Source organism: Micropterus salmoides, unplaced genomic scaffold (genome assembly GCF_014851395.1).
Source record: "Micropterus salmoides isolate LMB-PRFRI ecotype aquatic unplaced genomic scaffold, ASM1485139v1 Ms_hic_scaffold_3, whole genome shotgun sequence".
In the NCBI taxonomy this organism is placed as follows: Eukaryota; Metazoa; Chordata; class Actinopteri; order Centrarchiformes; family Centrarchidae; genus Micropterus; species Micropterus salmoides.
The window spans coordinates 16493536-16506715 of record NW_024042261.1 but is presented as its reverse complement, the minus strand read 5'-3'; the positions used below and the strand labels follow the sequence as shown (position 1 = coordinate 16506715).

At 38.8% G+C, this 13180-nt stretch overlaps 1 protein-coding gene across 1 annotated transcript in view; it reads right to left on the bottom strand.

The window, feature by feature from the left end:
- The window catches only part of lekr1 (leucine, glutamate and lysine rich 1), a 73161-nt gene that overhangs the window by 43930 nt on the left and 16051 nt on the right, over positions 1 to 13180 (bottom strand). The window contains exon 3 of the mRNA XM_038693816.1: positions 9402 to 9931. Within this exon, the coding sequence (XP_038549744.1) occupies positions 9402 to 9931 (530 nt within the window). The remainder of the gene's footprint in view (positions 1 to 9401; positions 9932 to 13180) is intronic.

Here is a 13180-nt window from a genome sequence, read left to right as displayed (position 1 = left end):
ATAACAGAGGTGTTTATGTGTGTATGTGAAATTAAATGTTGCATTTTGTGCACACATCTGTGTGTTTAAATACATTTTATATATGTCCTCCTTTTCTTTTTCTATGAATGTCAGTTCTGTGTTTGTTCATGTAATATATTGCTGCTACTTTGGCCAGAACTGAGATCCTCTTGGTTAAATAAAGGTCAAATAAAACACACGTTTTCTCTTAATGAATAGTATATACAGTAGGGAGGCTGGGAGCAGAGTGGGGTGAAAATGGGTTGAGCAAATGTGCATGTTTCCAGTAATCCTACCTGTATGCATACTTGTTGACTGTTTACAAGTAATCAAGTATGCATGTGATTGTCGTTTAGCTGATGTAACTATGTGTGTGTGTGTGTGTGTGTGTGTGTGTGTGTGTGTGCGTGTGTGTGTGTACGTGTGTGTGTGTGTGTGTGTGTGTGTGTGTGTGTGTGTGTACGTGTGTGTGTGTGTGGGTGGGTGTGAGACAGAGCAAGTTGCATTTTTCTGTGTACATTTTAGCCTGTTTATGTTTTACGTTGACCAAGTCTCAGTGAGCCTGTGATCTTGTGTGTTTGTACCCCTGTGTGTTTATGTGTGTGTATTTTTTGCGTGCCTGCCTTTGCTTCTTTTCGAGTGATGGCAGCCCAGATTCCCACTGTTCACCCATCTGTCCCCACCAGTCCCAAAGCGAGATCAGAAAGAACACTGCCTCGAGAGGGGTGTGTGTGTGTTTGTGTGAGTGTGTGTATTTTGAATACGAATCTCTGTGTGCTCTGTGTGTGCGTGAGCTTGAGCTCCTGTTCCCAGGGCAGTGGCTGTCAGTGGAATAACTAGGTAGCGCAGTGCCAGTGAATGCGTGCCAGATTAGAGTACCCCCCTACCAGCAGCCCAAATCAACTGCCTCATCAGGACATGTCACACACACACACACACACACACACACAGACACAGAGGACACGCTATTAACACATACACACGAACAGTCATGCACACACATCAGCAACAATGATCTGCCAGCCACAGTGTTATCGTGACCTACCACGTGAAATCTTTGTTTAATTTTTTTTTGGAGTGTGTATGTGTTAAAGAGTTTACCAGTTTCGTGCTCCTTCATATTTTCAGAGATTTGGACTGAAGGTCAACATAACAAAGCCAAACCTAACTTCCTCTAGTAGGCTTATTTTAAGCCCCAGATTGTGTACAAAATGTTCTGTTTTTTGATCTGTTTATCCTCATTTTAGTACTGGAGTGATTGTAATGTTGCTATTGCTGGCCTTTAATTTTGGCACATCTTTACCCTTTGTATCAACATCTACAAATAATATCTTCAAGCCAGGGGGCTTGAAGATATTATTTGTAGATGTTGGTTGATATATACATATATAAATACAAGCAACAAAACGTCACAATTAAAAGCAAAGATGGCTTTGCTTTTAATTGTGATGTTTTGTTGCTTGTATTGTTTTTACTAGTTTACTGTGTGAGTATCAGTGTGTACAACAAAATTTTACTGTTTTATCTCTTATTATTTTTCTAGAAGCACAACCACAGAAGGTGCCGTTTTTACTGGGAATCATCAGTGGTGGCCTCAAATAAACAGCCAAAACAAATTTGGTGCAATTCCTTGTTCAGCCACAAGAGACCATCTCTCAACAGTGATCACACATTGTTGCTGCAACACTGGTCTTCACCTTGAAATGATTGCGAAACATTTACTGCTCCGGGCCTTTTGACATTGGTCAGGGTGAATTTGATATAGAGCTATTAAGTGATCATGTATGAGCGCATGACCTAAATTTAGAAAACATTTGTGTACATATTTATACATCTGTTTGTATCTTTAACCCTTTGTTAGAATATTGTTGCATAAAGTATGCCAGAGAGTGAAAGGTGCGACAACCACCCCCACCTTTATGAAAATGAACCATAGTATTACTATAGTTATATTATAAGAAGTGTCCTATGGTAAGTTTGTAGTCTTTTATAGTTTTATAAGTTTTTTTTCTGTATTAGCTTTCAATAGTAATACTATGTATAGATCTGTGTAGTATTCCTATATAAACAATATATATATACTCCACAATAAGATCACCATAGCCACCTCAATAGTATTAATATAGTAAGTATAGTATACTATAGTAAGTAATTCTTCATAGTAATACCATAGTGATTTTGTAAGGGAAGTCTCCCCTACGCATGCCACACAACCAGTTCATCATAGTTTATCATAATGCAGCGCAGTGAGGATACAGATGTTTTATAGTGGAGAGGAGCGTCTCGCTCTCTCTCTCCTCCTTTCTCTATCTCCCTCTCTCTCGCTCCCTCACATTATCAATTGATGGTTTTTATAATGTCTGGTTTTAGGGGTGCTGAGGGGGTTGCAGCAAACCTTATTTCCATGTCCACTTCTTTACACACATTGAATGAAATAAGTAGTTTTTTTTAAGAGCGGGTGAATTATTCAATCCTTGACTGTCAGTTGGCACCCTTCGCAGGGCGTAGCCATTTCAACTGAAATGGGTAAAACATAGCACAGCCGCCAATGCTGGCATTTTCTGTCACCATTAGAAGTGTTATAAAAGCTTCCACATATCAAAGCGTCATCTGTTCGCCTGCTGTGTGTGCGCATGTGTGCAACGTAAAAAGAGTATTTTGATCAACATCATCACGCCTGAACAATCAAAGCTAAAAGCCATTTTACTTTGACCAAAAAGAAACAGAAACATAAAGCAATACACCTACGCCAAAAGACAGACACATTAATACACACAAAAACTTGAAGCCGTTTAATTATATCAGTTAATGCCTCATCAGTTAGCCATAATCCTTTAGTGAAAATCATACTGTGTGTCTTACTGTATGTGTGTGTGTGTGTGTGTGTGTGTGTGTGTGTGTGTGTGTGTGTGTGTAGTGTGACACCAGCTTGTATATGTTTTGTTTTTAAGTTATCTGGTAACCATGTAAGGGATGCCATAACAATGATCATGATCATCAAAACAGCACACATGGGCACACACATACATGCACACAAGTACAAAGTACAAGCAAAAACAATGATATTATATTATGACTAACTGCATTAACTCAAAGGATATGAAAAGCATTTGTCCTCCAGCTTGTCAATTTTAATTAAAATTAGAAAAGCAGTTGTGTCTCACTGTGTTTCATTTGTATGTGTGGGTTGCTATGCTACTGCTCCAACATTTTACTGTTGATTACCAAATAAACTTTGTCATATTGTGTGTGTGTGTGTTCTTAACACTTTAATATTGCTGTTTTGTTTATCTTGTTGTCATGAGCCCCACAGTAAAGTTAAGCCACCATTAGAGCTGAATAGAGATCATCTTCTATCACAGACAAGGTAGTGTGTGTGTGTGTGTGTGTGTGTGTGTGTGTGTGTGTGTGTGTGTGTGTGTGTGTGTGTGTGTGTGTGTGTGTGTGTGTGTGTCAGTCTGTTTGATGTGGTAATGTGAACTTGAAGTTGGATCTGTGCTAATACCTCACATGTTGGTTTTAGAGGGTGTTTGATTCTGTACATTTTATGCTTGACATATTACCTAACACACACACAGTGATGTGTGTAGTGTTTCTGTGGTTGCTAGTGGAAACTAGAAATTGAAATAAAACCACTAATTTGCCGTAAAGTTAGAATTGGATGCCTTTCTATTTGTCATTCATCTATTGTCTCTCCTCCCACCTGCAAGTCGTCTTATCACTGTTACAATCCAGCTCCAGGTCTGTGTGTTGTGTGTTTATGTGTGTTTGTTCTCTCAGATTTTTATGATTCATTCTTCATAACTGCCAAATCTAGCTTCTGTTACTGTGCGCAAGAGTGATTATCATTACACCAATACATTACACACACACACAGACGCAAACAGACTCACACCCAGACACACTGTTTGGATCAAGACTGAGACCGGGAAGCCAGCAGAGCGTATCAAATTCCCAGACACTTCTCTCAACACCATAATCATGCGCACAAGTTACATATGTTTCAACCTGTCGTCAGTTAGACTTGCTCTGTCTGTGCCTGTTTATCAATTTCTTTATCAAGTAATAGTTTGTGCCCCTGAGTAAGGTTTGATTGACATGTAAACAACATTCAACAGATTACCCAACTAATCTAAATTTAGAGACAGAAAGAGAACGCATACCACATGGGTGGATTTGAGAAGGCTCAAACTGTGATGACAAGTGTAGGGTTGGGGTTCAATAGCATTTTATTGATACCAAATCCAACATTTAAATCACTTATCATGGTCTGAGTCCCTTATCGAATTTTATTAGATTTTATTTTAACAAACTCTTTTGTTGGCAAACAAGATAAAGTTTTTAGTGGCTGCCTGATTAATGTTCATAGCCTGTAGCTACAACTTGAAAATTAGGTGAATATAATATTAAATGTTCATTAAATGTATCTGACACTTTGAAACAGCAGGTGTGTGAGCTCCAAATGTTTATACGTGCTCACACTTTTATTCGATCCTGAAGTATAAATGGCTGTAAAGCACTTTAAAACTGACTTGTGTATGAATTGTGCAAAGTGCATAAATTTGCCTTTACCCTATTTTTTACAAGCCACCTGTAAACTATTTAGTTGATAAGCTTTTAAAGTTTAACTGATGCAATCAGTTGGATCAGCTGCCATTTTGTTGGTCTTGTGAAACTACAAAAACATGGTCTTCTTGGGGTCACAGAGCGGCGTTACAGAATGATGATTCTCTATAGGCAGTTTTGCACGTGTGGGGACAAATACAGTAATAGACTGGTAGATACATTTACCAGTTACTCTGCATTACTATCGTAAAAGTGTAGTTATCTTGATTGATGGACAATACCCATGTCCATGTCTATTTGCCTTTAAGAAACCTTGGCACCAAGTTAGATATTTTTCAGAAAGAAGAACCAAAGTCAAAATTACAACTGGGATGTTGATATGAACAGTATTTTCAACTCTAATATGACGTGAACATGGCATATATCTACCACCAACCCCCCTTCTTTCCCTCCCTTTTCCTTTTTGGCAGATGAAAATATCTCCAGCTCATCTATGTTTGAACTTGTCTAGGAGGTGACAATCAGGTTTAATTGCACTCTGCACATCACTACCCTACTCACCTTGCTCTCCTCTGTCATACCTGTCATGCATACACTCTCAAACACGCATGTCACGAATGCACACGCTGTTTGACAGGTGACTTTTCAGTCAGGTTAGGTTTATATGGAGAGTGTGTTGTTATACCAGTCAGGCTCTCCCACTACACACACCACAACTCTCTCCCTGTCAGACTAACACAGGATCAAGCAGCTAAGCCAGACATAGTAAGAATGCGATGGCATGTTAAGAAAAGAAGAGGAAAGCCTGTGTGTGGGTTTGGTTGTAGTCGCAATTCAGGTGCAGGTCAGTAATAATAAGTACTCTCCTAACTAAAAACATTTACTTCCATTCTTGTTTGAAATCTATTGTCTTTTAAAAATTGCATAATCTCCTAACAAAAGTTGTATTTAGGCACGCAGAAATAGGGTGGGGGGTGGGGGCTGTCAATCATAAACGTATCTCACATAACAGCAGAGTCACACACTTGCTGTGTAGCCCGCCACTCAGAACATCCTCATTAACTCCCACACGCATGGCATTGTTCCCCTTTTTCTCTCTACCTCCTTTGCCTTTTCATCTGTTCATTATCACCTGTGTGATTGATGATGTACAATTGCAGCAAAGTACTGGCAAATTGCAGGTGTAAGTGTTTAGGGATCAACAGTGAGAAAAAAAGAGGAGAGTGAAAGAGAGTGATTAAAAAAGTAAATTAGTTTGTAAACAGGTGAAGAAGGTAGAAGACTGAATTATAATAAGATATTCCTTTTAATTGAAACTAAATATTGCAAAATTAAACAGTGAGATAACACAAAGAGAGATCCAGCAAATGATAAAAGTATCTAAGATGGCAGATTAATACAAAAAGAGAGAGAGTTAAAGAAAGGCGCAGAAAGACAGAAAGAAAGACACACACATGGAGTCCTGCCGAGTGCCTGAGCATTTGTCTGTGGTACATCAGGTGAAATGCCATGTCGGGCAAGAAAATCTAGAAACTCACTTGCCCAATAGGGAAAGTGGTAAAAAAGAATTAAACACATCATTTTGGTGCTTTAGAAACAACATTTAGTTATATTTAAAACATTCAGTTGTAATCCTGTTCTGAATTTATTATTTAAAAAAAAAAATCAATACAATCAATCATAAAATCAACAATACCCAGCTCTACTGCTGAGAAAATGGCAGCAGGTAAAGACAAAGTTTATGATTATTTATCACTCAAGTTAACAAGTCCATCTCTGGAGAAAAGGAAGCAAAAATGTGGGTTGCTTCACGTCAATGACACACTGTGTCCTTGTTCTGATTCATTTACATTATTATTTATAAACATTAAACATGACAATTAACTTTAGCCCTTAGACACGAGGCACCCAGGGTGCACTGGCAGCACACAAAACACAGCAAAAATCCCGCTCTGTCTGCTGTCAGTCCATGCTGGCCTCTCACACATCACTGTGCTGGGCATCATTATCTCTGTCTGAACTTTGACCTCCTGACCCACGCTTGGCCCAGAGGATACAGAGCACAACTGTGCACAGCAAGTGTTTGTTTGCATGTGTTTTTGACTCAGTGAAGAGGCAGTGTATGAGAGATATAATCAGCTTACATTAGACCAGATAGTGAATTAGCTAACCAGTCGCAATACACACAACATCATATAACCTGAAACCCAGCAAACCATATGAGCATACAGGCGTGAGCCTAAACACACACACAAACATTAAAGCAGAATATCCACTTTGATATATATATTCTCTAATTTCTTGTTATACATTGGCAACATAAAGTATTTATACAAATACTTTGTAGGGAGCAGTAAATCAAGATTTTGGACACTTATGAATCATCATCATTCTGAGTTATGTAAGTCTATAAAATCCATTGCGGGATTGTTAGCTACAGCTGTCAGTGATGCCAAATGAATATGTGTCCAAAACCTCAACTTACTGCTCACTATCGAGCATCTATCATATAGGAAGTAGTGAATAAGTGAAGGTCAACCACAATCTTTTTTTCCATTTCGGAATTTACTATATGGATCATAAATTTCAGATTTAAAAAACTATACAGGGTTCATAGAGTGAACTATTAACTAAACAGGAAGTGATTTAGGACATAATCTCCACCAGCATACTCTCCTGCCCCTCTTTCCCCTAATTAGCTCTCCTAGCTTATATACCAACCGCCTTACCTCAGATCTCTGCAAGGGTTTTTACTGACCAAATTGATCAAACCCTGTCAAAATAAAATGTGATACTTAATAACTTAATAATTATACCGACCATGATGAATAGTAAAAATCCAAATCACTTAAGCAATAACCCTCACATACGTGTATGCCTAGTATCTATCTTTTTAACCTCGGAAGTTATGACCACCTAAGGGTTATACAAGAACAGAAAATATACAGAATAATGTAAATACAAAGTCTTTGTCCAAGCCTACAGGTGTTTTCAGTTATTGTGGTTGATTAGCCCTCTGTTAATGTTGAAGGTGGCTGGAGCTTTGCTATGAGACAGTCGACAGTCTACCGTCTTCATGAGGTCACCAAAGTCGGTGCACCAATAAAATTTTGAATTTTAAAATGACAAATGTGTAAGCTGTCCTGTCCTAACAGGTCCAAGAAAGAGTGAGAGAAATGTCAATAAGGTGCAGTCTATACACAACCACAGAGACCTTAATAGGACAAATCAGGCAAAGTCAGTGAAAACAACCATGAGGGTGTGTTGATCGTGTATAGAGCAGTTACCTGAATGCTTTCCAATTGAGCTAACAAGACAGCCTTTTACTTGTGTGTGGGTATGTGTAAAAAAAATAAAATGCATTAATGAGCAACCCTTTTATTCTGATTGTCCACAACACTCATTAATAGCAACCTTTTGTGAACAAAGCTGCAGGTGTGCGTGCAAGGTTGCGTACACTCTTGTGACGAGGGCTTCAGAATGGTGTCATTGTTTTGTATTTCAACAGGACAGTCCTCAGATTTGTTGGGCTATTCGTAGCATTCACATGTCATGCAAGAATTTCATACATATTTCCCAGAAACCTCGCTTAGCCTTTGATGGCTGTTTGATTACAGACACCTGCTATTTGATTACCAACACTATAAAGCTGATGTAAGTGACACAACAGGAATCTTGACCGCCTGTGTGCAAGTGTGGTGTGTGTATACAACATATGTCATTTAACGTGGGTAGCTGCACACAAACACAGCATACTGACAATCTATTATAAAATGACGTAAATTATGTATTATACAGTATATCATACAAATGATCTGATTCTGATAAATGATAAAACATGCGTCCCATGCTTGCCAACCCTTGCCCCTCACCCCGCTGTTCTCCTGGAGTCCAATAATGCCCTCCAAAAAAATCTTTCTGCTGTTTTAAAAGAGAGAGAGGGAAATATGCTTCTGCTGTGAACAGCCAGGCTACTGCATGCGTGAGAATTGACATCCTGTCTGAACCCAGCATACTAAGGGAGACTCTATGTGCATGCTTTTTAGCAGCATAGGATAACTAAAACCTTGGGTAGCATTCCTTGTTGATTAGGATGCCAGATGCTTTTGTGGAGCTGCTTGAAGCCTCCATAATACACATTTAATGTTAAATAAAGCCTCAAGTCATAAGTCATTAGAGGAATCGTTAAAAAAAATGTTATACGGTCAGGTCAAACACGCTAAAATAAGCATTGAAAATTTCCGCAGATCTATATTCTCTTTTGATATTTTATGAAAGTAACAGGGTTTATCTTTTGTCCACCAAACACCTCCACACATCCTGTTACTAAAGCAAAGTCTGCCCCCTCATGCATCATTTCTGGACACCAATCCAAAGTGGACGGCAACACTGACGTCTCCTTTTGTTCTGTCTTTTTGCTAACTGTACACAAGAAAGACATTTTTCGATTCTATGACAAAATGAGGAGGATGTGTCGAACAGTGTGTTCACAAACACATTATTTCCTCCGAGTGTTGTTGAGCAAAACAATTCCCGCCAGTGAACAAACCTAATAATGTTTTACAGAAATTAAATTGAGTCACATACTGTATCTATTTTCAGTTTTCCAAGTACTGGATGATGGAGGCGTTGAAGATGACAGTGGAATATATAATTATACAGCAAGGTTTGTGTCCGAGATAGTGGGATACATGTCTGATTTGTCTGAGAGGGTGTTTGTCTGTTTTTGTGTGTTAACAGCGTGAGTCACAGGATAATTGCCCACATGAAGCTTGGCATTAGAGATCGTTTCACACCAGGGACGGGAAGCACAGACAAACACATGCAAACCTCACCTCTCTTCCAGCTGTTGGAGGTATTTTCTCAGCTCAGCTACAATTTTATTGGCCTTTTGAAGTGCGTCACTCAGAGCTGTCTCTCTCTCCTCGGTCCTTCTCTCCAGTTCATCTCTCTGCTTCCTCAGTCTCTCTGCCTCTAAGTCTCCCAGCTCTCTCCTAAGTTGTCTCTCTGTTTCATCATGGATTTTTTGATACTCCTCCTTCATATCTCTTCTCTTTCTCTCATTCTTTTGTTCAAACTCCTCTCTCAGAGCTCTCTCCGTGTCTTTGTTTCTCTCTTCTAGCTCTTCTCGCATGAGTTTCTCTCTCTCCAGTGCCTGCCTCTGCACCTCTAGGTGAAGTGCCCTCTCCCACTCCAGCCTGCCCAGCTCCAGTGCCTCTCGCTGGGCCTTCTCTCGCTGGGCGGTCTCTCTCAGCTCCTGGAGCTCAGCCTCGAACTGAGCCAGTCGGGTGTGGAGCTGATGGAACTCGTGGAAAATGAGGTAGCTTACGCCACAGTAACGGCACACCGTCTCACTACGCTCCATCTGCAGGTAAAATACACACAATTTGAATTAATTTAGAATAACAGTAAGTACAACTATTTATAAAACATATTAAGTGTCGTCAAATAGGTGGCTTAATAATTCTGGCAAGTAACATTCATCCACATCTCTGTCTTTGATGAAGAATTTAAAGCCAATGAAAACTTTCAGATCACATCTTTAGGTATTATTTATTAAGGGTTTAACACCCAAAAACTCAGAAATCACCATGATTGTGTGGGTGTAGTTAGATCAGATTTGACAGTAGCATCACCTTTTTTCAACTGATTCCAGCCCACTTTAAACCCCCTATTAATTTCTCATATTAAAGGATAATTGAGAAAATATGTCGTCCAGCCAATTGTACCAATTTGATTATTTCCACAGCATTAAACAAAAGAGCAGTGACAGGCTTCACCCTTTTAAAAATGAGGTGTTTTCTACTTTATTTTGGCCAGTCATTTGCACTTTGAGTCAAATTTCTCATATGTGTACACATACCTGGCAATAAAGCTGATTCTTATTCTGATTCTAATTCTGATTTAAAATGAATGGCTGGCCAAAATAAAGTAGAAAACACCTCGTGTTTAGGTTTAGTTTAGTTATTTAGATAGATAGATAGATAGATAGATAGATAGATAGATAGATAGATAGATAGATAGATAGATAGATAGATAGATAGATAGATAGATAGATAGATAGATAGATAGATAGATAGACACCGGTGCTCGTCAAGCTATGACATGCCAAAATATCGGCTGTGAGAAAGGTCTGTTACATCCTTGTTTTGACAAATTCAAGGATATTGCTAAGAAATTGTCAATTAAATAAATTACATATAAACCACAAATAGTGACACGTATCTTGCTCAAAGGTAAAGACACAGTGACACAAGTACACAAGTATTTTAATTAGTACTTAATGCTATCTATATAAGCAAATGGTACGAAACCTGTGTTTGCATGACTACCTGTAAGTGTGTTAATTATTATATAAATCAATGTATAAATAAATATAATATAGTAGCAACTGTATTTTGTTTTTTATCAGAGCATGAATCTGAGGATGAGTCTAGAAATAACATTCAGTTTTGTGTGGTTTATTGTATGGGGCCTTTACAACTGATGTATCAAAGCTGTCTATAAAAACATTTAGACTGACGACTATGGGCCTCATTATTGATCAAAATATGTTGCAACTGCTGATGTCAAAAACATCTTTTTATCTGTCAGCAGTTGAAAGCAGAAGAACACATACTCTAATCCCTCCTTCAGATATTGTTTTTGCTGCTGTCTGCTATAAAAAAAACATCTCCCAAAATTATCTTTCTGTCTCTGTGCGTGTCAGTGAATCCTCTCCAAGATGTTGTCACTTCTTTCAGGCTTATAAGGAATAAGATCACATCCCCCGAGCTTTCATCTTTGTGATGATATGTGGCAGAGAAGCAGCTGAAATTTGGATGACATGTTGACAGCTCCCATGTCAGAAAGCTCCAAATAGACTGCTACATGATGTAAACAAGGTGAAAGAAACCTGCAAACAAAGCTGACATGCTTGGGAAGACAACAGGGATAAGAACGGATGGTTTAATTACTGCTGTCAAGGCACAGAGGTCATATGTTCCCCCTTTGTCCATTTGGCTATCCACTTCTTTGAGTGTGACTGAAATATTTTAAAATGAATGGCAGAAGTGGCATAAATTTTGGACTAGACTTTTTAAAGAACCTCTCTTAAAGAGACATTCATGTGGACATTGATGCTTGAAAAATGAATTAACTAGTTTGCTTTGATGACCCCATGACCATTCCCCATGGACTGATGGTGGTGGTGTATGTGGAGTTTTGTTATTGGACTGTACTGTTTAACTCATCCTTTTGCGAGGATTAGAGAGAAGAGCTGAGAGTAGAGGAAACGGAAACAGGTAATATTACACCAAGGTCACTATCGAGTCCACTGCCTCAGGACATTAAGTGTCTATAAAGCTATATATTCATTCGCTTTCTACTAAAATGAAAAGCTGCTGAAAATTAAATTCAGATTATTGTAGGTGTACTTCCATCAGCTCCAGCAGCACCAAAAAATACACTTCTCCAGATGTAACACATGTAAATAAGACTACATTTACATTAAGAGGATAATAACAGCTAAAGACTGCATAATGTATGTATAATGAGATGACATCCACAGTTTGAAAGCTCAACTGTTTGATCTTTTTTTGGTGATCTACAACTACAAACAGGTTAGAACAAATGCTAAGAGCCTAAACACGAAAAGACAGCCAAGTTGAAGGACAGAGATCAAAAGAATGGTAGCCACTGCCTGAAAGTCTTTTCCTGAAAGACAAAAAAATGGGTTTGATTGAATAATCGCTGTCCTTGCCTCCCACTGTCTCTTGTTTCCTTCTTCTTTACAGTAAGCTAGAAGTCTAAAGGAATGACAGGGTGGTAGACGAGACAGGCAGACAAGACCCACAGCCTCACTTGAAAGTGCTTTTGACGTGACAAATGATTGACAGGTGACGCATTTAAGAAGATAAAGCTTCTCTCTCTTGCTCTCAGTCGCTCCATCTAACTTTTCTCTCTCTGTTCCCACCTATCACAGTGCCTTCTTGCTCTGTGTTTGTATCTTGCCTTTCCATGTCAGGTCAAGGTGCCGATTATGTCTGCCACACATCTTCAGGACAGCAGGAGTCTGTCTCCTTGCCATGACAGAAAGAAGAACACTTGTCCCTAAAAGAAGAGCACTGCTCTCAAAGGAAGAAGGCTGTGCACACTTAGATCAAATGCAAGCAATTAACAAGACCAACAACAAGATTAACTAATAAGATTAACAAGACTAAGGATCTGCAGTTATGTTAGCAGTAGTGTTTACCATGTTTACCATCTTAGTTTAGCATGCACACATTTGCTTATTAGCACAAGTACAAGGTACTGCTGATGCTGATGGTAATCTCATTAGATTTGCAGGTTTTTGGTCATAAACAAAAGTACTGAACAAACTGACAATTTAACCTGATGGTGGCGCTAGATGAAAGGTCAGGGGATCACCAATGTGATTACAATTATTCCTAAGGGGGACATGGATGTGTGTATTAAACATCAATGTAATCCATTCGATAGTTGTGAAGAAATGTCACTCAAAACCTGATGCCAACCTCATGGTGGTAGAGAAAATAGTAAGGACGCGCTCTACCAGGTGCCCCAAACCATAAACATCTATACAAAATGACAAAAAGTGGCATACTACATTGCC